Source organism: Enhydra lutris, unplaced genomic scaffold (assembly GCF_002288905.1).
Source record: "Enhydra lutris kenyoni isolate GAN:26980312 unplaced genomic scaffold, ASM228890v2 scaffoldscaffold4, whole genome shotgun sequence".
Lineage (NCBI taxonomy): Eukaryota > Metazoa > Chordata > Mammalia > Carnivora > Mustelidae > Enhydra > Enhydra lutris.
This window is the reverse complement of record NW_019154088.1, coordinates 33,169,493-33,196,184: the sequence shown is the minus strand read 5'-3', so window position 1 is coordinate 33,196,184 and position 26,692 is coordinate 33,169,493. Positions and strand designations below refer to the sequence as shown.

Below are 26,692 nucleotides of genomic sequence, written 5' to 3'. Positions count from 1 at the left end.
ATGCAGAGAAGGGACTGGGGTTGAGGGCTCAAAGTTTTATTTTTTATTTTTTTTAAAGATTTTATTTATTTATTTGACAGATCACAAGTAGACAGAGAGGCAGACAGAGAGGGGGAAGCAGGCTCCCCGCCGAGCAGAGAGCCCAACTCGGGACTTGATCCCAGGACCCTGGGATCGTGACCCAAGCCGAAGGCAAGTCTTTAACCCACTGAACCACCCAGGTGCCCCTAAAGTTTTATTTAAAAAAATTTTTTTTATTAACATATAATGTATTATTTGTTTCTGGGGTACAGGTCTGTGAATCATCAGCCTTACATAATTCACAGCACTCACCACAGCATATAACCTCCCCAATTTCCATCATCCACCCTATCCCATCCCCCTCCCTTCTAGTAATCCTCAGTTTGTTTCCTGAGATTAAGTCTCTTATGGTTTGTCTCCCTCCCAGGTCCCATCTTGTTTCATTTTTCCCTCCCCTCCTCTCAAATTCCTCATATCAGAGAGATCATATGATAATTGTCTTCCTCTGATTGACTTATTTTGCTTAGCTTAATAGAGGACTTAAAGTTTTTGACAAGGGAGTCAAGGAAAGTCTCTCTGCTACATACTCCTACTTTTCTTTGCTTGCTCATCATCTGCACCCAAAGCTCCTCACTCCAAAGTGGCAGTCTCATCCGGCAATTCTCTGAGTTTATTTGTCCTTTTGTAGGTCCTAGGACCATAGCCAACTCCTTAGAATCCCTAACTCTTGAGTTTAAGTTTATTGGAATCAGTAGATAATGACCCAACTTTTGTGGAGCAGAATGAACATGCTGTAAGGGCATATCCCTGAGGAGGCCCATGAGTCCCAGAAAAGAGAAAAAGAGTTCCTCAACAGGTATGTCCTTGATATCACTGTGACTCAGGGAGAGTATTCTACTTCTCAAAAAAGTTGGGTGGAGCAACAATTGAAAACCAGAGAAATCCATGGCATGTGAGTGGTACATGATCCCGTAAGAGTTCAAAGCAGAGAAAAATGCCCCTGTAGAGGGAGAGTCTGAAAAGGCATTGTGGAAAAGGTACAGAGCGAGTTCCCAATATTGCAGCATCTCATGGCTGAAAGGTAGCCTAAAATGTCATTCTGTCTAGTTACTGACCTATCTGTTGCTTGCAAATGGATCTTGAAGGATAGATAGGGTTTGGATAATGGAATTTATAGTAGGAGAGGGAGCTCCAAGAAACAGCATAAACAAAGGCCTAGTGATGGAAGGCATGACACATACTTCTTTTTTTTCCCCCTGGGACATACTCTTGAATCAGCAAATTGTGTTGGTTATGTATAGGGATATCAGTTTGGCATAATGTAGGGAAGCATTGTGGAGAGCCAAGAATACTGCAAGATGAGATGAACAGATCAGCAGGTAAAGGTGAACTATTAGGACTTAAAAAAAAAGATTTTATTTAGTTATTTGAGATAGACTGACAGCAAGAGTGAGATTGAGAGAAAGAGAGAGAGAGTGCAAGAGTGAGCATGATCAGAGCAGGGGGGGCAGAGGGAGAGGGAGAATTGGGCTCTCTCCACTGAGCAGGGAGCCTGACAAGGGGCTCCATCCCAGGACTCTGGGATCATGACCTAAGATAAAAGTAGATGCTTATCTGAGCCACCCAAATGCCCCAAACTATTAGAACTTTTTAGGAAGGAAATTGTCCAGACCAAAGCTGTGTTGGAAAGGGTTACTCTGCCAGTAGAGAGTGGCACAGACTGGAAAGGGAACAAAAGTAAACGAGGCTGTCAATCAGGAGCCTACATCAGTAGTCAAGGTGAAGGGTGGGGAGATGGGATTTTCATGAGAGCGGTTACTAATCGATCCATAGGGCTTTGGGAATTGAGGGCTCACGGAGGGGTTGAGGAAGGAGTCAACCAAAATTCAAGCCTGTAGTAGTTGTAAGGATGGAGAAAGTGACATGAGGAGCAATCAAAGGTCAAAATAGCTGCTGGCTGAGGTATAGAAATGGGGTGGAAGATGCTCAGTTGGATTTGGACTACGTTGATTTGAATTGCCAGCGGTACCACGGTGGAGATTATCTACCCAGGCAACTGGAAATCCATTATAGTACCCGAGGAGAGTGCAAGGACCAAAAAAAATGGGTAGTTATTTGAACGGGATCATGAAGAGGGAGCTTGAGAAGAGGCCAATACAGAAACAGGGCAGCAAACAGTTTCACAATCAAGAAGCCTCATCTCAAGTTATCACCTATGTCATCTCAAGTATTGAGCGGAATTGGACAAGGGCCAATCAAAGGTTGGGCCTGTGAAGAGGCCAAGAACAGGTAATTAGGAATTAACTGCTGACAGCCTAGCAACTTCTCGGTAGACAGTCGGCCTGAAGTCAGATGGAGGAGCGAATAGCGGTGAAGGTAAGAGAGCCTCACGGTAAAAAAAGAAGGCAGATGCCTCTCTGCCTACTTGTGATCTCTCTCTGTCAAATAAATAAATAAAATCTTAAAAAAAAAAAAAGAAGGCAGAAGGGCTTGAGGCTTGAAGGTTGGAGGGACATTAGGTGTTAGTGTCTGGGGACCTACTGGCCCAGATTTTAGGCTGCATGTCCCTCAGCATCTAGATTTCTGCTTCTTCATATCACGACGTGAAAGACTGCACATAGAGCGCTCAGCTCAGAATGCCACTTGGGAGACTGCTGATTCCTAGGTTCTGTAATTAGGCTGCGTTTCCAAGTAAGCAGAACACCCACAGGGAGGCGGCTAGACGCTGGGACTCATCCCCTCTTCCGGCCCCCCTCACTGGCACGATCTGCGCAGGCGCGCAGGGAGGGCGCGGAAGTGTGGGCGGAAGTGGAGTGGCGGACGCTTTAGCTGGGGCACCTGCGGAGTAAACAAATGCTGTGCGACGGCTGGTAGTCGGTGTCCGAGGGTGCAGGCCACCATGAACCGGCTCCAGGAGGACTACGACCCCTACGCAGTAGAAGAGCCTAGCGACGAAGAACCCGCTTTGAGCAGGTGGGCCCCTGCCCGGTCCCGGCTTCCGAGGCTTCGGGCCGAGGACAAGCTTTAGCCTCCTCCAGTCGCTGCGCCTCCCAGGCCCTTGCGGACCCTCGGCCCAGCGACTCGGGCGCCTTTCGCGTCCCGCTGTTGTCTGTGGGACGCCAAGTGGGGTTCTGGTGAGGTTGCGCAGCCATGAGGGAGGCGGGGCGGACACCGGCGCGGGGAACGGGAATATTCTGGAATTACGCGTAAATCTTCAAAAGCCTTGGGATCGAATCCTGCCTCTGCAGCTTACTAGCACAGTGAGTGGAAGCAAGTCACTTACCCTCGTTTTTTTCATCTACAAAAAGGGATTAACAGCTGCATCTTAAGTATGTTGTGAGACTAGTGGGGCTTAATGTGAAGTGACCATCTCGAAAACTAAACTGTCATAAACAGAAATAAAGGAAGACTCAGCTGTTTTTTTTTTTTTTTTTTTAAGATTTTATTTATTTATTTGACACACAGAGAGAGAGAGCGCGAGCACAGTAGGGATCAATAGGCAGAGAGAGGGAGAAGCTGGCTAGCCTAGCAGGCAGCTCTCTGTGGGGCTGGATCCCAGAACCCTGGGATCACGACCTAATCCGAAGGCAGACGCTTAAGAACTGAGCCACTCAGGCGCCCGGTCCCCAGACTTTTTTTGAGCACGTTTTGTATGCTTGTTTAGGGCTACAGTTTTCTACAGGCTCTCAGTATAGTAGGGGAAATAAGACACGTATTCGGAATATAAATATCTTGGGAAAAAGTATGTTATCTCAGGACAGTATTGTAGAAAACTAGGACCTGAGATAGACACAGATGAAGTTCTGGAGAGATTTCCAGGAAGGAGGGTTTCAGCTTACCTGGGGGAAACTTGCAGTTATGTTGGCAAGAGATTTCCTAGCACACTTATTTTTTTTTTTTTTTTTTTAAGATTTTATTTAGTTATTTGACAGACAGAGATCACAGGTAGGCAGAGAGGCAGGCAGAGAGAGAGAGAGGGAAGCAGGCTCCCTGCTGAGCAGAGAGCCCGATGTGGGGCTCTATCCCAGGACCCTGAGACCATGACCTGAGCCGAAGGCAGAGGCTTAACCCACTGAGCCACCCAGGCGCCCCAATGTTTTTTTTTTTTTTTTTTTTAAAGATGGTAGCAGATCCTGTCCATAAACTCTAAAACATTCTGTCCTAACTAAGCTTTCTGTGAAACTATCCTTCCTCCAATCCTAATGTTTCCTCGTATTATCCTGGGGAGGGGTTGTAGGCTTGGGAGATTGGACTGCTGTGAAGAGTCTCTTGTGGGGAGTGAGGATGGATTCCAAGATTTCCTGCGAGTTTCAGGTAGTGGGTCTGGTCCGTGAAAGGAGATTATCAATTAGTAGGCCTCAGTTAGTTTCATTGAAATTTCATTAAGTTTCATTGAAATAAGCAGTATTTCCTGGACTTGAGTTACTCAGCCATTACCATCTCCATATTCACCTGTATTAGAACTTATTTAATATTTTTCTTTAAGATTTTTGTAGCTAAATTTCTTTTTGGGGGGGGGAGAAGTGGGGGTTAAGTTTCTTTAAAGAAGCTCTGTAATCCTGTGACAATTGCCACTGGTAAGGTACCTGTAAGAATAAATACTATGAAATGGAACAGTGTTATTAGACAGTATTGCCTGCTCAAGGCTCTGAGTCTGGTGCTTGTTGTCTTAAAAAAGGGGAGATTGGAGAGATTCGGGAGGTGTCTGTCAGGATTTGATTTTATCCTACTTATAAGCTAGTATTTTATAGTCTTACTGTTTCATGGAACCTGGCAGAAAATAAGAAACTCCTGGGTCGGAGACTACTTAGAGCAGGCAGAATGAGCATTACGATGAAGTTGGTTGCTCTTAGTTGCCAATTCCTACAGAGGTTGCACGGAGAGGCCCAGGTGGATGCTACACATTCAGTGGGTTGCATCATGGCTGAGGACCACTTGAGCTTGGGAATTCCACTTCTTTTACAGCAGTCAGTAAATAAGCCTGCTCTTTCTCCTGGAGGGAGACCTCACCTTATCCTTCAAGGCTGAGCACTGTAAAACATAACCCTGAGAAAGGGCCTGGGTGAAGAGTGGTGAGAACTTTGCATTTCTTGACACCCTCAGCAAGAATGTACCTGGCCCATACAGTGTTGCCTCAGTTAGCTGTGCTGACACTTCTCCTGAAATAGTCACAAGGGTTAGAGAAAATTTGTAATAAAAGTAACTCTCTTGTCTTGTGATTAATCTTTCTTTAAAAAATTAAACTTCATTTTGAGGTAGGTTCAGAGGTAGTTATAAGAAATAGTATATAGAAAAAAGTCAGTGAATTGTATACTTAAGATTTTTAAAAATTAGTTAATTTATTTATTTGAGAGAGTGTGAGAGACAGAGAGCGAGCATGAAAGGGGAGAGGGTCAGAGGGAGAAGCAGAAGCAGACTCCCTGCTAGGCAGGGAACCTGATGTGGGACTCCATCCCAGGAGTCCAAGATAATGACTGGAGCCAAAGGTAGTTGCTTAACCAACTGAGCCACCCACGTGCCCTTAATTGTTTGTTTGTTTATTTATTTAAGATTTTATTTATTTTACTTATTTACTTGACAGAGATCACAGGCAGGCAGAGAGAGGTGGGGGGAGGCAGGCTCCCCACCAAGCGGAGAGCCTGATGTGGGGCTCAATCCCAGGACCCTGAGATCACGACACGAGCCGTAGGCAGAGGCTTAACCCACTAGCCACCTAGGCGCCCCTAATTGTATATTTAAATTAAGAACTTATGACAGCAAATTAATGCCACGAGAAAAGTTAAACAAAAAATAATACAGAGGGATTCTGTGTCTCCTCTACCCACTTTCCCTCAATGTTAACATTAGTAACTTTAGTATAATATTACAACTGGTGAAATTTGACATTAATATGGTCAAAATGTAGAACATTTTCATTACCACAGGGATCCCTCATTGCCAACTTCCTGCCCCACCGTGCCCTACTTAAATGCTGGTAACCACCAATCTATTATTCACTTCTATAATTTTGTCCTTTTTAAGAATATTACATAAATGGAATCATGCAGTATGTAACTTTTTGGAATTGGCTTTTTTTATTCAGCATAATTCTCTGGAGATTCATTCACATTGTTGTAGGTATCAGTAAATCATTCCTTTTTTATTGCTGACAACTATTTCACATTTTTTTTTTAACCATTCCCTTATTGAAGGGTGTCTAATTTCTCATTTTGACTCTTGTGAATAAAGCATCTATACATTCATGTATAGGTTTTTGTGTGAACGTAAGTTTTCATTTCTCTGGGATAAATGCCAAGGAATATGATTGCCGCTGGGTTGTGTGGTGGTTGCGTGTTTGGTTTTATAAGAAACTGTCAAGCTATTTTCTTTTCTTTTCTTTTTTTTTTTTTTTAAGATTTTATTTATTTGACAGACACAGTGAGAGAGGGAACACAAGCAGGGAATGCAGGAGAGGGAGAAGCAGGCTTCCCGCTGAGCAGGGAACCGGATGTGGGCTCCATCCCAGGACCCTGGGATCATGACCGAGCTGAAGGCAGACGTTTAACCACTGAACCACCCAGGCGCCCCTGTCAAGCCGCCCCTGTCAAGCTACATAGTATTTGTATCATTTTAGAGTCCTATCACAATGACTTCAAAGTTGTTTAGCAACCTGTCTGTCCTGGTACTCCTTAAGATAATACATTGCACACTTTGGAAACACTGGAATATAAGATACATCAGAGTTTCTCAGCCTCAGTAGCATTGACATCTTGGATCATATAAGTCTCTGTTGTGTTGTGGGAGGCTGTCCTGTGCATTGTAGGATGTTTAGCAGTATCCCTGACCTCTACCCACTGGATGCCAGTAGTCCCTCCTCCCACCTCTTAGTTGTCACAGTCAGAAATGTCTAGCTATGCCATACATTCCCTGGAGGGCAAGATGCCCCCTAGTTGGAGACCAGTGGTGTAATTCAAGGGTGAGGGGTTAAGAAATGGGGAAGGCTCTTTTGAGTGCTGTAGTTGAAGATTTGGCCATAGATGATTTCTTTCAGAATTGGGTAGTGATGTGATGACAGTTTTTTAGGACTAACATTTTGGCAGCAGAATTAAGGATAGAACGAAATAAAAGTTTGGAGGCGTGGTGATCCTTAGGATATGGGGGAATAGGCAGAGTTAAGAGGACCCAAATGAGTATAGTGGTAAAGGAGAAAGGGAGTATATGGTTCAGGATGAGGAGTGTTAGATGGGGAATTCTCTTATGAGTAGAGTCTGGCTAAGGCCTCTATCATTAGCAGAATTGAATGGTGCAAGTTGCATTTTTCAGATTTACGTTCTGCTGGAGGCTTAAAAGCATTGTCCTAGAAGAAGAACGTAGAGAATCGAAAGCCAGGGGTAGTCTGTAACTATTCATCAGACCACAAATAATTGAACATTATTTATGAACTATTGATTGTATTAGAAATATATTAGGTGTTTCATTCATTTTGATAACATTTTATTTTTTTCTGGTATCTGGTTTATTTCTGTCATATTGCTATTAATGGGAAACCCAGGGGCAAAAGGGCAAGTAAATTGGCAGTAATTGCTCAGGAGAATTTATAATATAATTTAACCTTCTTTTTATAGTTCTCTTTAGCCTTTAAAATGGTAACATCTAATTACTATCTGTTAACATTTTGTGTATATTAGCTGTATATTGGCTGCATGTATTAAGTTTTAAGTACAAATAAGTTTTATTTAAGTATGTCAAAAAACTCCTAGTTTTGTGAAGTAAACTTTTCATTGCTGATAGAGTTATGAACTGGTGCAATACTTTTGGAAAACAGTGTGATAATTCAAGAAGTTAGAAAGATGTTTTTATGTCTAGTTCTAGACATTTATCCTAAGGAAATCAACAGAAACAAAATTACATATGCCCTACTGAGCTATTCATTGTAGTGTAATAGCAAAGAGAAATAAACATACAGCATCTATAAGAGGAAATGTTATGTAGACATTGGAAATATATTTGGAAATATGCGAAATGGTTGATCTTTTTTTTTTTTAAGATTTTATTTATTTGAGAGAGGGCACGCAGGCACACATGAGGGGGAGGAGCAAAAGGGGAGGGAGAAGCGGACTCCTGCCTGAGCATGGAGCCTGCCGACCCTGAGATCACCCTGAAATCGTGACCTGAGCGGAAGGCAGATGCTTAACTGACTGAGCCACCCAGGCACCCTGAGAAATGGTTGATCTTTAAATGAGAATAGCTGTATTTAATATAATACATAAATGCAACCTTGTAAAAACTTAAAATTGTTGGGCAGTGAGATGATGGAAGTTTTAGGTCATTTTAATTCTTTAGTATTCACATGCCTTATGATTTAAATGCAAACTAGTTCTGAAGATGAAGTGGATGTGCTTTTACATGGAACTCCTGACCAAAAACGAAAACTCATCAGAGAATGTCTTACTGGAGAAAGTGAATCATCTAGTGAAGATGAATTTGAAAAAGAAATGGAAGCCGAATTAAATTCTACCATAAAAACAATGGAGGACAAGTTATCCTCTCTGGAAACAGGTAAACTTTTAGTTAAATTTTCATATAGAGAATTTTCTAAGCTCTGCAAGGGCAGGAACCTTATTTATGCTTTGTTGTGTTACACCGGCACTTTGAATAGGTGCTCAATAAATATTTATTGAGTGAATAAATAAATATGTTTGGCAAGTTGAGCATAGTTTTCTTTGATGACTAGTGAAGAATTTTCCTGTTGTTGAAATGACACTGTTTAGTATTGTTTACTTGTGTGATTTTCTTTTGTAATTTTTACCCTAGGATAAGAAAGACACAAGCTTATAGAGGTGTTTTTAGGGTTATATAGCACTGATACGGCAGAGTGAATGATAGGTCATCACAAATTCCTGTCTCATTTTAGTAAGTAATGAAACATACTTCATTTTGATGCTTTGTTTTTATGTAAAGTGTACCTGACCCCAAAACTTGATTTGTGCCTCAGCTTTGGTTTCCATGTATTAACTGTTAGGAACTGAAAGCATATGTAATAGTAATAACAATAAGAGCAAAAACATGTTAATTAAGAGGAGGAATTAGGGACACAGGCTTGTGAGGACACGAATATAGTGTGAGTCATGGTGCTGGGCACAACTGAGGAGAGGAAAGTGTGTCCTTGAATCATGCACCCTGCCTCTCTTTAGGGCTCTTATCCTCTTTCCCCTAAAGTCCCGTAGGAGATGTTTATTTCCTGTTCTTAACAGTGTACTGCATGGCTGAAAGGTAGAGATAGGCATGGTGGCAACCTGGAAATAGGCTATTTTGTAATTCAGTAAAATCTAATTCAAGATTTGTGAGAAGGGTGAGAGAAAAATTTTCTTATGATTTGGAACACTTCATTACATTGTAACAATTACAGTTCTCTGTAATTGCATAGGGCAGAGAAATTCAGTAAGTCATTGATGTGAAAGTATTTTTTCATCCAAATGAGAATTGGGAATGAGTTGATAATTACTTTGAGGTGATGGAAGAGTAAGTTGCTGACTTTTTTCTTGTCAGTTGTATATGGTTTAGTCTCTAAACTGCCCTTATGTAAATAGGGTCTTCCTCGGGAACTGGAAAAGTTGGAACAGCTCTGACAAAGTACTATGATGATATATATTTTGATTCTGATTCTGAGGATGAAGACAAAACAGGTAAGTAGCATGTTTACCAGGTTTAGAGGTTATATTTTATAGAAAAAAAAAGGTTAACCTAACAATTACTGGATATTAGAATTTCCCTCCAAGTTTTATCTTTTAAGAAATTCTAGGCTGTTGGGGTGCTTGGGTGGCTCAGTGGGTTAAACCTCTGCCTTTAAAAAAAAAAAGAAATTCTAGGCTGTTGATGTAAAAACAAAAGCAGGAATTGATAAATAAGAACAGATGGGAATGCATGTATGAGGACATGGGACCGGCAGGGGTGCTGCATGGGCACTGCATGGGCATATTGGGAAGAAGGGAGAATGTGTCCCAGCTCAGTCCTAACATCTTCAGGGCTCTTGGCGCCCTTCTTAAGGTTCCTTAGTACAGCAACATTTGCTTTCACACCTGCAAATAATTAATAATACTATTTTTACAGAAAATATAGAAATTTATATATACTTTATATTTTGCAGAAATTTTTCTAACTCATTGCTTTTTTATCGGCTTCTCTGTTCTCTGGAATTGACTTTGTATAAAATCTGAGCAAAGGTAAACATAGTAAGAGTTAAAACTGATTTAATTATATCAGTAATTATGCTGAAATGCACAAGTAACACATTTATATGGTAAAGAAACAATTAGATGCTCAACCGACTGTGCCACTCAGGCACTCCAAGAAACATTTTTATATTTTTATATATTATTACCTAAATATTAACCTATTTAAGTAAATTTTAAGAGTCTAGTGCATGTAGATAACCATAGTGGGTTTTCACTTTTTTTTAAAAAAGATTTTCTTTATTTATTTTGAGAGAGAGAGACTGTGTGCACACATGCCTGCTTACGTGAGTCAGGGGAGGGTCAGGGGGAGAGGGAAAAATCTCAAGCAGGCTCACCGCGAGCATGAAGCCTGACATGGGGCTTGATCTCATGACCCTGAGATCATGATGCAAGCTGAAATCAAGAGTTGGATGCTTAACTGACTGAGCCACCCAGGTGGCCCTGATCTTTTTTTTTTTTTTTAGTTTTTTTTTTTTAAAGAATTTATTTATTTATTTGACAGAGAGGGATCACAAGTAGGCAGAGAGAGAGAGAGGAGGAAGCAGGCTCCCCGCTGAGCAGAAAGCCCAATGTGGGGCTCGATCCCAGGACCCCGGGATCATGACCTGAGCCGAAGGCAGAGGCTTTAACCCACTGAACCACCCAGGCGCCCCTCCCCTGATATTTTAAGATTTTTTTTTTTTTAAGATTTTACTTCTTTATTTGTTAGAGAGTGAGAGAGTGCATGCACAAGCAGGGGGAAAGGCAGGCAGAGGGAGAAGCAGGCTCCTCACTGAGCAAGGAACCCCATGTGGGACTCAGTCCTGGGACCCTGGGATCATGACTTGAGTTGAAGGCAGACCCTTAACTGACTGAGCTACCCATGTACCCTAAAATACTTTTATTCTGATTTCAGTAGCATTTTATATACGGGAACTTGTTGAGAATTTATAACATCAGGAAGTTTTTGATCTTGGTTTACGTTGGTCTTTCTGAGACTGAATTCTCACTATTTGAGTACAGTTCTTGAGATAACAGTATATTTTTAGTGAAGAAACAATTTTTTCCTCCTCTGTCATCTTCATTTTAATGCCTTATTAATTGGACAAGAAATTTATTTGGAGGAATAGTTAAAAAAACTTTTTGGGGGAAAATACACATAGAAAAAAAAAATGTAGCTGAAGATTCTATGTTCTGTATTAAATAAGTGGTGCTTTAGACATGATACCTAGCCATATCCTTAACATTTTCAAAATTAGCACAGGTGACCAAGAAGAAGAAGAAAAAGCGACACAGGATTCCAACAAATGATGAGTTACTATATGATCCTGAAAAAGATAATAGAGATCAGGCCTGGGTTGATGCACAGAGAAGAGGGTAAGAACTTAACTTTAATATTTAGAATCTTTAGAGAAAAATGATTAAGAGATGATTTTTACTACATTCACATTTTTTTTTTTTTTTAAAGATTTTATTTATTTATTTGTCAGAGAGAGAGAGGGAGAGAGAGCAAGCACAGGCAGACAGAATGGCAGGCAGAGGGAGAAGCAGGCTCCCTGAGGAGCAAGGAGCCCGATGTGGGACTCGATCCCAGGACGCTGGGATCATGACCTGAGCCGAAGGCAGCCGCTTAACCAACTGAGCCACCCAGGCGTCCCTACATTCACATTTTTAAAAAAAGATTTTATTTAGGGGCACCTGGGTGGCTCAGTGGGTTAAAGCCTCTGCTTTCGGATGGGTCATGATCCCAGAGTCCTGGGATTGAGCCCCGAGTTGGGCTCTCTGCTCATCAGGGAGCCCGCTTCCTCCTCTCTCTCTGCCTGCTTTTCTGCCTACTTGTGGTCTCCGTCTGTCAAGTAGATGGATGGAATCTTTAAAAAAAAAAAAAAAAAAAAGATTTGTTTATTTATTTGTCAGAGAGAGAGAGAGAGAGAGGGAGAGCACAAGCAGGGGGAGTGGCACGTAGAGGGGGAAGCAGGCTCCCGCTGAGCAGGGAGCCTGATGTGGGACTCCGTCCCAGGACCCTGGGATCATGAACTGAGCCAAAGGCAGACGTTTAACCGACTGAGCCACCTGGGCATCTCTGTGTTCACATTTTGAATTTATGTGTATTGTGTTCATACAGACATACATTAAAAAAAGAATTTTGGAAGAAAACTGTTGAATTATTTATTTTGAAAATTACCAGCAGATTTCACTCAGATGACTTACTTGTTTTTTTAAATTTTTCTGAAAGATTTATTTATTTATCTGACAGAGAGAGTGAGAGAGAGAATAAGTTTGGTGGCAAGGGGCAGGAGATGGGGAGTCTTTTAAAAAAATATTTATTTATTTGACAGAAAGAGAGAGCACAAGCAGGGGGAGCAGCAGAGGGAGAGGGACAGGCAGTGCTCCAGGCTGAGCAGGGACCCTGATGTGGGGCTCGATTCCAGGACTCTGGGATCATGACCTGAGCTGAGGGTAGATGCATAACTGACTGAGCCACCCAGGTGCCCTGGGGAGAGAGTCTTAAGCAGACTCTGCTCTGAGAATGGAGCGTGACTTGGGGCCCGATCTCATTGAGCCTGAGATCACAGCTTGAGCTGAAACCAAGTGTCAGATGCTTAACTGGCTGTGCCATTCAGGCACCTGTCAGGTAATTTATTTTTAAAAAAACTGTTGTTGAAGTCAAACTGCTGTAGTCAGTCTCTCCATTGAAGAAATAATGCTGACTTTTCTCAAATAGACATAATTTCAGATTATTTGGAGATTAAACATTTATGTGGATGAAGAGTGGATGTTACATTTTACACCTGAATTGTTCTTTTTAATTATTTACAGATTCGATTTTTAAAAGATTTTATTTATTTATTAGAGTGACCATGAGCTGGGGGAGCAGGGAGTGGCAGAGGGAGAGGGAGAAGCAGACTCCCCGCTGTGTGGGGAGCTTGACATGGGACTCCATCCTAGGATCCTGGGATCATGACCTGAGCTGAAGGCAGATGCTTAACGACTGAGCCACTCAGGTGCCCCACAAATTAGATTTTTTTTAAATTGAGGAGACATTCACATAATATAAAATTAATCAATTTATTTAAAGATTTTATTTATTTGACAGACAGAGATCACAAGCAGGCAGAGAGGCAGACAGAGAGAGAGAGGAGGAAGCAGGCTCCCCGCTGAGCAGAGAGCCTGATGCAGGGCTCGATCCCAGAACCCTGGGATCATGACCTGAGCTGAAGGCAGAGGCTTTAACCCACTGAGCTACCCAGGTGCCTCCATTTAATTTATTTAAAATTAATCATATTAGGGACGCCTGGGTGGCTCAGTTAGTTGGACGACTGCCTTCGGCTCAGGTCATGATCCCGCAGTCCCGGGATCGAGTCCCGCATCGGGCTCCCAGCTCCATGGGGAGTCTGCTTCTCCCTCTGACCTTCTCCTTGCTCATGCTCTCTCTCACTGTCTCTCTCTCAAATAAATAAATAAAATCTTTAAAAAAAAATTAATCATTTTAAAGTGAACAATCCAGTGGCATTTAGTATATTCACAGTGTTAGGCAACTACTACCTCTATTTTTCAAACCATTTTCATCATCCCAAGAGGAAATGGCCATACTTGTTTTCTAGTTCGAGTTCATGAAGGCTAATTTGTCATACAACTAAAAGCTAGGTAGTATACTGCTGTTACCCAGTGCTTCCCTCACCTGGCTGTGCTTCAGAATCACCTGGGAAGAATTAAATGTAAACCCTGGAGTCCCATTCTAGGAAGCTTTGATTTAGCTAAGGTAATAGGGGCCGGGATGGTAAACTCTTGAAAACTGAACAACAAAAGATAAATCAAGTATTTTTTAAAAAAAGATTTTATTTATTTATTTGACACACAGAGAGAGATCACAAATAGGCAGAGAGCAGGCAGAGAGAGAAGGGGAAATAGGCTTCCTGCCAAGCAGAGTCCGATGTGGGGCTTGATCCCAGAACCCGGAGATCATGACCTGAACTGAAGGCAGAGGCTTAACCCACTGAGCCACCCAGGCTACCCATAAATGAAGTATATTTAAGTCCAGAGAGAGTTTGATGTTGTTGGGTGTTTGTACCTTACCTTTTAGCCTCCGGTCTCCCACTTTGTTATTTTTCCTTCTTTCCTTCTCAAAGTTTTACCCATATACCACTTCCTACAACTGCCCCTTATATTTATTAAACAAATATGTTTTGATTGCCCCCAGTGCAAAGTGAACATTTTGAGTGCCATGATTGATACTGAGATAGTTAAGGAAATTACAGTGTAGCTCTTGATTCTGGTCAGTGAGGTAAGATGGAATGTATTTTCATTGTTCTATAATCTTTAATCAACTGAGCCACCCAGGCATCCGTCATCGTTCTATAATCTTTAAAAAAAAAATTTTTTTTTAAAGTAAACTCTGTCGCCAGCATGGGGCTTGAACTCAAGACCCCAAGATTGAGAGTCAAATATTCTACCATCTGAGTCAACCAGGCGCCTCTTTTGTTCTATATCTATCTTGAGAAGAATTAACATTTTATTGGTTTATTCACATTCCTGCATCAAGCGGTAGTTGTCTTTTAAGATTACAGAAACCAACTTAAAATAATGAGTTTACTACGTTTTCAGTGTCATGGAGGCAGTCTTGTTCACTGCTATATCCCAGACATCTTACACTCTGTATTAAATGGTCACTCATTAAGTATCTGTTGAATGAATATGTTACTTTCTTAGGTTTGGGTTTTGAAATCTGCTAAGCATTGGAGGGATATAACAACAGTTATAAGTAAGTACCACATGTTTTCAGTATTTTTCCCCAGAGACATTTGAAGAGTTTTGGAAGTAATATCAAATAATTTATCTTTTGTTGTTTGGTTTTTGGGCGTTTACCATAACTCCCTTTTCAGAAACATATGCTTTTATACTTTAGTACCTTCATAAGTAGATTCATGTTATACTTTTGCAGTCAGCAAATGTTCACTGAACAGTGACTATGTACCAGACACTGTTCTAGATTCTTGAAATACAACAAAGAACAAAACAGACAAAAATCTTAAAGCACTTAGAGCTTATGTGCTTGCTTTTAAAATGTAGCTTTGCTAGGTTTTTCAAATTAATAGACCTTTATTTATTTAGATTTATTTTTTTTATTTATTTGAGAGAGAAAACGAAGATGAGGGAGGGACAGAGAGAGAGAATCTCAAGCGACTCCCTGCTGAGTGTGGAGCCTGATTCTGCGTCAGTCCCACCACTCCCCGAGAGGTCATGACACAAGTCGAAACCGGAAGTTGGACTCTCAACTGACGCAGCCACTCAGGCACCCCAAGAGACTTTATTTTTTAGAACAGTTTTAGATTTACAGAAAAATTGAGCCAATAATACAGAGTTCCTGTATACCCTCCCACAGTAACACACACACACACACACACACACACACACACACGAGTTTCACCTATTACTAACATGTTACATTAATATGTACATTTGTCACAATTAATGAACTGGTATTTATATATCATTATAAACCAAGGTCCATACTTTATTCAGAATTTCTTAGTTACCTACTATGTATTTTCGATTGCAAGAGCCCATCCAGGACACCAGGTACTTAGAGTTGTCATGTCTCTTTAGGCTCTTCTTGCTGTTGACGGTTTCTCTGACTTTCCTTGGTTTTGACTTAACAGTTTTTAGGAGTAGTGGTCAGGTATATTGTAGGAGGCCACTCTATTGGAATGTGTGACTCAATCTTTCATAGATTAGACTGGGATTATGGGTTTTGGTGAGGAAGACCACAGAAACAAAGTGCCATTTTCATCACATTGTAATGAAGGGCACATACTGTCAACATGATTTATGATTGTTAATGTTGATCTTGGTCACCTTGGTAAGGAACTGTTTGTCAGGTTTCCTCCTGTAAAGTTAACTCTCCACCCCTCCTTTGCATGCTGTGCTTTGGGAAGGAAGTCACTATGTGCAGCCCAGACTTGAGGAGTGGGGAGTTATGCTCCACTTCCTTGAGGGGAGAATATCTTCATAAATTATTCTTTCATACGGGAGATTTGTCTGTTCTTCATCCTTCCCTTCGTTCGTTCGTTCATTCATTCGTTCATTCATTCATTCATATCAGTGTAGACTCGGGTATTTATTTATACTTTGGGTTATAATCCAATATTGCTTTATTTTGTTCTAATTGTTTCATCTTTGGCCATTGGGAACTCTTTCAGTTGGCTTTTGTGACCCCTTGACATACCTGCTTCATTGTTTTTGAGCACTTCCTTACTTTCTGGCAGTACAGGAAGCTCCAGGTTCATCTCGTATGCCTATTCCTAGAATCAGCCATTTCTCTCAGGAGTACTAGTTTCTTTTATTGGAGAGTGGCATTAGACATCAAGATCTTGGGGGCACCTGGCTAGCTCATTTGGTAGAGCATGTGACTTTTTTTTTTTTTTATAAGGGGTTAGAGAGAGAGAGGTGGGGAAGGGCAGAAGCAGAGAGGGAGAGAGAATCGTAAGCAGGCTCCATGCTCAGAGTGGAGGCTCAATCTCACAACCCTGAGGTCATGACCTGAGCTGAAATCAGGAGTTCAACACTTGACCCACTGAGCTACCCAGGCACCCCAGAGCATGTGACTCTTAATCTTGGGGTTGTGAGTTCAAGCCCCATGTTGGCGTGGAGCCCCTTAGAAAAAAAGATTCAGGATCTGGCTTTAATGTATGTCTCTCCCACTACCCCCACCAAACTTTTCTTTTTCTGTTGTAGCTACCATGGTTTTGGAATACAGAGGCCACATCAACAACAGCAGCCTGTTCCAAATAGTGATGCTGTCTTGAATTGCCCTGCCTGCATGACCACACTATGTCTTGATTGCCAAAGGTAACGAATAAAGGGTGACCACATGCACACATAAAATGAAAAAAAATTTGGTGGTCTTTGTTTAAATCAGAAATAGACTTTCGAGGTATATACTTAATAATTTTTTTTTTAAGATTTTATTTATTTGATAGCACAAGCAGGGGAAATGCAAGAGGGAGAGGGAGAAGCAGGCTCCCCTCTGAGCAGGGAGCCCGGTGTGGGACTCAATCCCAGGACTCTGGGATCATGACCTGAACTGAAGGCAGACATTTAATTGACTGAGCCACCCAGGCACCCCTATACTTAGGAATTCTGATAAAGTTCTGTCCTCACATATCCTTGCTGCTACATGATTAATCTTTATACAAATAATTTTGGCTATATGTATTTCCATTATAAGTAGTTTTTCTAATAAAGCGCTTATCAGTGCTGACAAGGATTCAGTGAAACTGCATGTATGTTATAGAATGACAGAATCTGTCAAAGACACTTTTTTCAAAAAAAATTGTGATAAAATACACATAACATTTATCATTTTAACCATTAAAAATTTTTCATTAAGGAGTACATCATTTGGATATTCAGTTTATTGTCAACTAGACCATTTAAAAATTTAGACTCTTTTCCTAGCTTTATTGAGATGTAATTGACATATAACATTGTTTATGTGTTAGTTTTAAGTGTACAACATGATGACTTGGTATACACATGTATTGCAAAACAGTTACCACAATAAGGTAAGTTAACACATCCATCACTTCACATCTATACCTTTTTTGTGTGTGTGTTGAGAACTTTTAAGATCTGCTTTCTTAGCAGCTTTCAAGTATGTAGTTCAACATTGTTAACTATGCTGTTTATCACATCCCCAGACCTTCCTCATCTTATAACTGGAAGTTTGTACCATTTGACTGTTTTCATTCATCCACACTTCCCCCACCAACCACCAATCTACTCTCTGTTTCTATGAGTTCATTTTGTTTGGATTCACATATAAGTGAGATCAGTAATTTTTTGTCTCTGTCTGACTTACTTCATTTAGTATAATGCCCTTAAGCTCATCCATGTTTTCACAAATGGCAGGATTTCCTTCTTCTTTTTTTTTTTTTTTCCATATTCTATTATATTTATACACCATGTTTTCTTTATCCATTCACCTATGTATGGACACTTAGTTTGTTTCCATGTTTGGCTGTTATGAATAAAGCTGCAGTAGATTTTGGGGGAGAAGACCACAGAGGTAAAGTGTTGTTTTCATTATATTATATCAAGGGCACAGACTGTCAACAACAAAAAAATCAACAGATTTATGACTGTTAATGTTGAGCTTGATCACCTGGCTGAGGTGGGGGTGGAGATACCTCTTTGAGATAGTGATTTCATTTCCTTCAGACACATACCCAGAAGTAGGATTGCTTGATCATATGGTAGTTCTATTCTTAATATTTTTTTAAAGGTTTTATTTATTTGACAGAGAATGTAGGTAGGCAGACCAGCAGGCAGAGGGAGAGGGCGCTGAGCAGGGAGCCTGATGTGGGGCTTGATCCCAGGACCCTGGGATCATGACCTGAGCCGAAGGCAGCCACTTAACTGACTGAGCCACCCAGGCACCCCACTATTCTTAGTATTTTGAGGAGGTGCCATACTGTTTTCCAGAGCAACTATACCAATTCATATTCCCACCGGTAATGCAAAAGGGTTCACTTTTGTTTTCTCTTGTCTTTTCGATAATAGCCATTCTAACAGGTGTGAGGTGATACCTCACTGTAGTTTTTGATTTACATTTTCCTGATGATTAATGATGATGAACATCTTTTCATGTACCTGTTGGCCATTTGTGTATCGTTTCTTGGAAAAAAAATGTCTGTTTTGGTTCTTTGCCAATTTTTGCTTTACTCTGCTTTTTGTTGAGTTGTATAAGTTTCTTGGATATTAACCCTTTGTCAGATACATGATTTACAAATATTTTCTCCCATTCCATAGGTTGCCTTTTCCTTTTGTTGATGATTTCTTTGCTATGCAGAAGCTTTTGAGCTTGATGTAGTCCCACTTGTTTATTTTTGCTTTTGTTGCTATGCTTATCCAAAAAGTCATTGTCAAGACCCATGTTGAGCTTTTTCCCTATGTTTTCTTTGAGTAGTTTTATAATTTCAGGTCTCACATTTATGTTTTTTTTTTTTTTTTTGTAAAGATTTTATTTATTTATTTGAGAGAGAGACAGTGAGAGAGAGCATGAGCAAGGAGAAGGTCAGAGGGAGAAGCAGACTCCCCATGGAGCTGGGAGCCCGATGCGGGACTCGATCCCGGGACTGCGGGATCATGACCTGAGCCGAAGGCAGTCGTCCAACCAACTGAGCCACCCAGGCGTCCCCTCACATTTATGTTTTTAATCCATTTCAAGTTAATTTTAGTGAGTGGAGTAAGTCAGGGGTCCAGTTTCATTCTTTCGCATGTGAATATCTAATTTTCCCCAAATCATTAACTGAAGAGATTATCTTTCTGGCATTGCATATTTTTGGCTCCCTTGTCAAGTATTAGTTAACCAGGTATGCATGAGTTCATTTTTGGGCTTTCTGTTCTGCTCCATTGGTGTGTGAGTCTGTTTTTATGCCCAAACTGTACTGTTTTGATTACTATAGCTTTGTAGTACAGTTTGAAATTGGGAAGTGTGAGGCCTCCAACTTTGTTGTTATTTCTCAAGGTTGCTGTGGCTGTTTGGGGTCTTTTGTGATCCCATACAGCTTTGAGGGTTTTTTCTATTTCTGTGAAAAATGCCATTGAAATTTTGATAAGATTGCATTGACTTCTTAGTTGGCTTGGGGTAGTGTGGACATTTTAATAATGGTAATTCTTGGGACGCCTGGGTGGCTCAGTGGGTTAAGCCTCTGCCTTTAGCTCAGGTCATGATCTCAGGGTCCTGGGATTGAGCCCCGCATTGGACTCTCTGCTCATTGGGGAGCCTGCTTCTCCTTCTCTCTGCCTGCTACTCTATCTACTTGTGATCTCACTCTGTCAAATAAATAAATAAAATCTTAAAAAAAATTATGGTAGTTCTCTGATGCATGCACATGGGATATCTTTCCATTTACTTGTATTTTCTTCAGTTTCTTTCATGAATGTTTTACAGTGTATAAATCTCTCACCTCCTTGGTTAAGTTTATTTCCGAGTATTTTGTTATTTTGGATGGCATCATGAATGGGATTAATTTCTTAATTTTTTTTTCAGATTGTTTACTGTTAATGTACAGAAATACAGTAGGTTTTTTTTTTTTTAAGATTTTATTTATTTATTTGTCAGAGAGAGAGAGAGCGAGAGTGAGCACAAGCAGATAGAGTGGCATGCAGAGGCAGAGGGAGAAGCAGGCTCCCTGCTGAGCAAGGAGCCCGATGTGGGACTCGATCCCAGGATGCTGGGATCATGACCTGAGCCGAAGGCAGTGGCTTAACCCACTGAGCCACCCAGGCGTCCCTACAGTAGGTTTTTGTATATTGGTTTTTTATTCTGAAACTTTCCTGAATTTCATATTTATTTTTTATTTTGTTATTTATTATTATTTTTAAGATATTATTTATTTGAGAGAGAGAGTGAGAGAGCACAAGAGGGAGAGTGGCAGAGGGAGAAGGAGAAGCAGTCTTCCCACTGAACAGGGAGCCCCGTGTAGGGCCCGATCCCAGGACCCTCGGATCATGACCCAAGCCGGAGGCAGACGTCCAACCAGCTGAGCCACCTGGGCACTCCTTATATTTATTTTAACATTTTTTTTGGTGGCGTCTGTGATATTTTATGTTTAAAAAATTATGTTATCTGCAAACAGACAGTTGTACCTCTTTCTTTCCTATTTGGATACCTTTTATTTCATTTTCTTGCCTGATTTTGCCCTGGTTAGACTTAAAGGACAATGTTGAATAGGTGAGAGTGGTGAGAGGGGGTAGTCTTTGTTCCCTGTTTTAACCATTTTAAATGTACGATTCAGTGACATTAACTACTTTCACAATATTGTGCAGCTATCTTCACAGTCCATTTCCAGAACTTTTTTTTTTTTGTCATTCCAGACAGAAACTCTGTACCCATTAGACAAAATTTCTCCATTCTCCACCCCTACCCACCCCAGCCTGTGGTAACCTCTATTCTGTTTTTCTTTCTGGATCATTCATTGCTCATGTATAGAAGCGAACACATTTTTGTGTGTTGATTTTGTACCCTGCTGCTTTGCTGAACTAGTTTATCAGCTCTAGTAGTTTTTTGTGCAGTCTTCAGTTTCCTACATATAAGGTCATATCATTGGGATGCCTGGGTGGCTCCCTTAGTTAAGCATCTGACTCTTGATTTCAGCCCAGGTCATGATCTCGGGGTGTGGGCTTGAGCCCTTCATTGGGCTGTGGTGGGCATGGAGCCTCCTTGGAATTTTCTCTCTCCCTCTACCCCTCTTGTCTTCTCTTTCTCCCTCCCTCCCCTTTGTCTCTCTCCCTTCCTGTCTCTGTCTCTCTCTAAAAAAAAAAAAAATATATGTATGTATGTATATGTGTATATATATATATATCCATATATATATATTTTATGTATATGTATGTATATATATACATATATATATATTTTACGTATATGTATATATATAACCGAAACTAAGAGATACTGTGGGTGGTGGATTTGTTCTAGGTACTAATGAATAGTCAGATACGGTTCACCTTATTATAAGCTAGCTTGAGGTTTTTGATCATCTGCAACAATTAAATTTTGTGCTTTCCAAATGAACTGTTATGCTTTTTGTATATAAATTGGCAACCCAGAGCATACTTATGGAATGCAGAAAAAGTAAAATATCTTTGTACTGCAGTTGTTTCTCTTCCAAATTAAACCGTGTTATTATAGAGTTGCTGTACTCAAAAGAAGTTGTGCCATAATGTAACAGATAGAAATCAGCCTTGGTAAAAACTGTGTTCCATGTTAATACAAGATTCTAGTCCTTTATACAGTGGAGTATAAATGAAATTTTTATAATTTTACTTGGAGAAGTACCAGCTTGCATAGTCTAAATTCTTTGTGGGTGGTGTTGGTGGTGGAGATCAACATTTGGAACTAATGAAAGTATACTTGAGTTTGCTGTGTTTAGCCAGATAGATATTTCTGTTGCATGAGGTTTAAGGGGAGAAAAATCCAACTTATTAGGTGGGGAAAGAGGTAGGAAAATACTGAGTATATGAGGAGAACAAATGAAGCATTATCTATTCTGTAGAGTGCTGGAGTAAAGCCAGGAGTGGACATTGTAAAGTTGGAAGCTCTTTAAGCTTTTATAAAACTGTAGCTTTTACTAAAATGGTGACAAGAATATTACCACTTTTTTTTTAATTTAATTTTTTTAAGGATTTTATTTATTTATTTGACAGAGATCGCAAGTAGGCAGAGAGGCAGGGGGAGGGGGAATCAGGGCCCCCCACTGAGCAGAGAGCCTGATGCAGGACTCGATCCCAGGACCCTGAGATCATGACCTGAGCTTAAGGCAGAGGCTTAACCCACTGAGCCACCCAGGCGCCCCTTTAATTTTTATTAATTAATTAATTAATTAATTGACAGAGAACACAAGTAGGCAGAAAGGCAGGCAGAAAGAGAGGAAGGGAAGCAGGCTCCCCGCTGAGTAGAGAGCCCGATGTGGGGGTCGATCCCAGGACCCTGGGATCATGACCTGAGCCCAAGGCAGATGCCTAACCGACTGAGCCACCCAGGTACCCTAAGAATAACACAACTTGTAATGAGAAGAGGGCAGAATTTCAGGCCACAGTGTGAAAAGACAGTCAAAATTGTTTAAACATTAGCTTTCAAGCTTTCCAATAACTTTTCTTGTCTTTCTAAGTTTGAAGAGCAAATTTTTTTTTTCAGAGATTAAAGTTACTTTTTAAAGCAGTGGAAAAGAGGATATATTCATTCTTTATAAACTATTCTCTATTAACAAGTTTTTTCTTGTTCTTAAAATAACTCTTAACATTATTTTATTTTTTTAAAGATTTTCAGAGAGAGAGAGCACAAGTAGGCAGAGCGGCAGGCTGAGGGAGAGGGAGAAGCAGGCTCTCCACTGAGCAGGGAGCCCAATGCAGGGCTTGATCCCTGGACCCTAGGATCATGACCTGAGTCGAAGGTAGCTGCTTAACTGACTGAGCCACCAGGCACCCCACTTAACATTTCTTTAAATTTCCCATTTTGTTCTCATGTTTTTATTTTGGTTATATTTCAGTAAGTTTTTTTGTTCTTAAATTTTAACTACATTCAGCAGGGAGCCTGCTTCTCCCCCCCATTCCCTCCCCCCTGCAGCCTGCCTCTTTGCCTACTTGTGATCTCTGTCTGTCGAAAAAATAAATCTTTAAAAAAATTTTAACTATATGGAGAGGTGAGAATATACAGTGGTGAAAAAAGATAGTGTCTTCAATAAATGATGCTGGGAAAATTGGACCACTTTGTAACACCATACACAAAAATAAATTAAGGACCTAAATGTGAAACCTGAACCATAAAACTCCTAGAAAAAAACAATAAGAAGTAATTTCTTTGCTATCAGCCATTTCCCCAGATTTGTTTCTAAGGCAGGGAAAAAAATAGCAACATTTTTTCAGATATGTCTTCTAAGGCAAGGGAAGTAAAAGCAAAAATAAACTGATGAGACTACACCAAAATAAAAATCTTTTGCACAGTGAAGGAAACCATCAACAAAATGAAAAGACAACTCATGGAATGGGAGAAGATATTTGCAAGTGATCTATTTGTTACAGGATTAATATCCAAAATATGTAAAGAACGGATACAGTTCAACACTGAAAAACCCGAATAATCTGATTAAAATGGGCAGAGTACTGAATAGATGTTTTTCCGAAGTAGACTTAAAATAATGTCCGACAGATAACATGAAAAGATGCTCAGCATCATTAATCATCAGGGAAATGCACTTAAAACCACAGTGAGATACCATCTTACACTTGTCATGATGGCTAGAATCAAAAAGACAATTAAAAAGTGTTGGTCAGGGGTGCCTGGGTGGCTCAGTGGGTTAAAGCCTCTGCCTTCGGCTCAGGTCATGATACCAGGGTCCTGGGATCGAGCCCCATCGGGCTCTCTGCTCTGCAGGGAGCCTGCTTCCTCCTCTCTCTCTCTGCCTGCTTCTCTGCCTCCTTGTGATATCTCTGTCTGTCAAATAAATAAATAAAATCTTTAAAAAAAAAAAAGTGTTGGTCAGGATGTGGAGAAAAGGAAACCCTTGTGTACTGTTGGTGGGAAGGTAAATCGGTGCAGTCATGGTAGAAAACAGCATGGAAATTCCTAAAAAAAAAAAAATTAAAAATAGAAATAACCAGTAATGCAGTCATTCCAGTATGGAGTATTTATCCAGAAAGTGAAAACTGAAATTCGAAAAGATATATGCACCCTTGTGTGTATTGTAGTATTTACAATAGCCAAGATATGAAAACAACCTAAGTGTGCTTTGATCGATGAATAAAGAGACTATGATATATGCACACAGTGGAATATTATTCAGCCATAAAAAGGATGAGGGTCTTGCCTTTCGTGACATCATGGATAGACCTAAAGGGTATTATGCTAAGTGAAATTAAGTCAGAGAAAGACAAATATTATATTATTTCACTTATACGTAGAATCTAAAAAGCAAAACAGATGAATAAATGATGAAAAGCAGAAACAGACCCATAATTATAGAGAACAAACTGATGGTTGCCATAGGGGAGCACAGTGGGGAATGGCCCGCATGAGTGAAGGGGAGTGGAAGATAAAGGCTTCCAGGTGTGGAGTGAATAAGTCATGGGGATAAAATACAGTGATACTATAATAGCATTGTATGTTGACAGATGGTAGCTGCACTGCTCTGTTGAGTATAGTAGTGTGTAAACTTCTTGAGTCACTGTGTTGTACACCTGAAACCAATGTAACACTGTGTCAACTATACTTCAGTAAAATTTTTAAATCTAAATGAATAACCTATTAAAATAGAACATAAATCCAAATTCTTCATTTCATTTTCCTCTTAGGCACGAATCCTACAAAACTCAGTATAGAGCAATGTTTGTGATGAATTGTTCTGTCAACAAAGAGGAGGTTCTAAGATACAAAATCCCAGAGAACAGGAAGAAAAGGCGAGGCCCTAAGAAGATGAGGTCCAGCCATGAGGATGCTGCAGAGCCGGCAGAGGCACAAGCAGAAGAACTCTACCACCCAGTCGTGTGCACCGAATGTTCCACTGAAGTGGCAGTCTATGACAAGGACGAAGTCTTTCATTTTTTCAATGTTTTAGCAAGTCATTCTTAAATAGCTAAGTTGGCATTTAATTGCCCAATACCGTATGTAAGGCAAATATGGACAGTTCTTTTCCTTCTGAGCAGTTATTTGAGGACACATTGTTTATCTTTTTGAGAGAGAATGGTTGTCAGCCTTCATCTCTCCACCCCCTTAAAAATTTTTTTCCTCAGCTCTGATGGGACTCATTATTCATTCCCTTTTTGTGGGGCATTTGGAAACTTTTTATATATTAAAGCTCTTTAGAATTAAAATGTTCTGGAATTACAAGTAATCTTTGTTTCAGTTTTATTTTTATTTTTTATTTTGGTTGTACTTGTGGTGTGATTAAACTAGAAACTATTGGAGGGGGGAGGGAAAAAAAAAAAAAAAAACTAGAAACTAGGGCACCTGGATGACTCAGAGGGTTGGACCTCTGCCTTCGGCTCAGGTCATGATTTCAGGGTCCTGGGATCAAGCCCCGCATCAGGAATCTCTACTCGGCAGGGAGCCTGCTTTCTCCTCTCTCTCTCTCTGTCTGCCTCTCTACCTACTTGTGATCTCTGTCAAATAAATAAATAAAATCTTTAAAAAAATAAAAATAAAAAACAAAAAAAAACCTAGAAACTATTTCCTGGCTTCTGCCTATATTGTTTTTGCTAAGAAGTATCTTTACTTTCTACCTTATAGTATGGAGTGACAGTATTTAGTAACTGTTACAGTTACATGAAGTTAATATTGCCAGGTGTTTTGAGTAATTAATATAGGTCTTTCCCTAAAAGGATTGTGTAGTAACGGTATTCTAAATGTAGTGAATTAACACAGTAAATAGAAATTTCTGGTGAAAAACAACCTCACCCTCCACCCTTAGACTTAAAAATCCTTTTGCTGCCTCTTGCACCCCCATTTGTTCTGGAACTTCTGTTTCCAGCAACCAATGTGTTGTTTTTTCTTTCTTTCTTCTTTGTATTAATAGTATAAAAATCATTAGTGACAGCTTGGAGGAAATTGCATCATAGGCATTGGTGCTTTTGAAAAGAATGAATTGTTTCCAAAACATTAGGAAACTCAGAGTCCTGATATCCTAATAGAGATATGTTAGAGTGGAGTAAAGTCAGGAAATATTTTTTTTTTAAAGATTTTACTAGAGAGAGAGAGAGAGAGAAAATGAGTAGGGGAAGGAACAGAGGCAGAGGGAGAAGTAGACTCCCTGCTGAGCAAGGATTCCCAAAGTGGGACTCCCATCCTGGGACTCTGGGATCATGACCTGAGCCACTCAGGTGCCCAGGAGGTACTTTTTTTTTTTTTTTTTTTTTAAAGATTTTATTTATCAGAGGGAGGGAATACAAGGAGGGGGAGGAGGAGAGTGGTGAGCCTG

General features: G+C 40.3%; 1 protein-coding gene across 1 annotated transcript; it reads left to right on the top strand.

The window, feature by feature from the left end:
* Positions 1-2,818: 2,818 nt before the first annotated feature.
* On the top strand, positions 2,819-25,609 carry LOC111160166 (E2F associated phosphoprotein). The gene is made up of 6 exons (XM_022523054.1): positions 2,819-2,994; positions 8,378-8,559; positions 9,591-9,686; positions 11,474-11,591; positions 16,950-17,063; positions 25,071-25,609. Exons 1-6 carry the CDS (start codon positions 2,921-2,923, stop codon positions 25,345-25,347), a joined length of 861 nt encoding a protein of 286 aa, XP_022378762.1. The 5' UTR covers positions 2,819-2,920; the 3' UTR covers positions 25,348-25,609.
* The last annotated feature ends 1,083 nt before the right edge of the window (positions 25,610-26,692 follow it).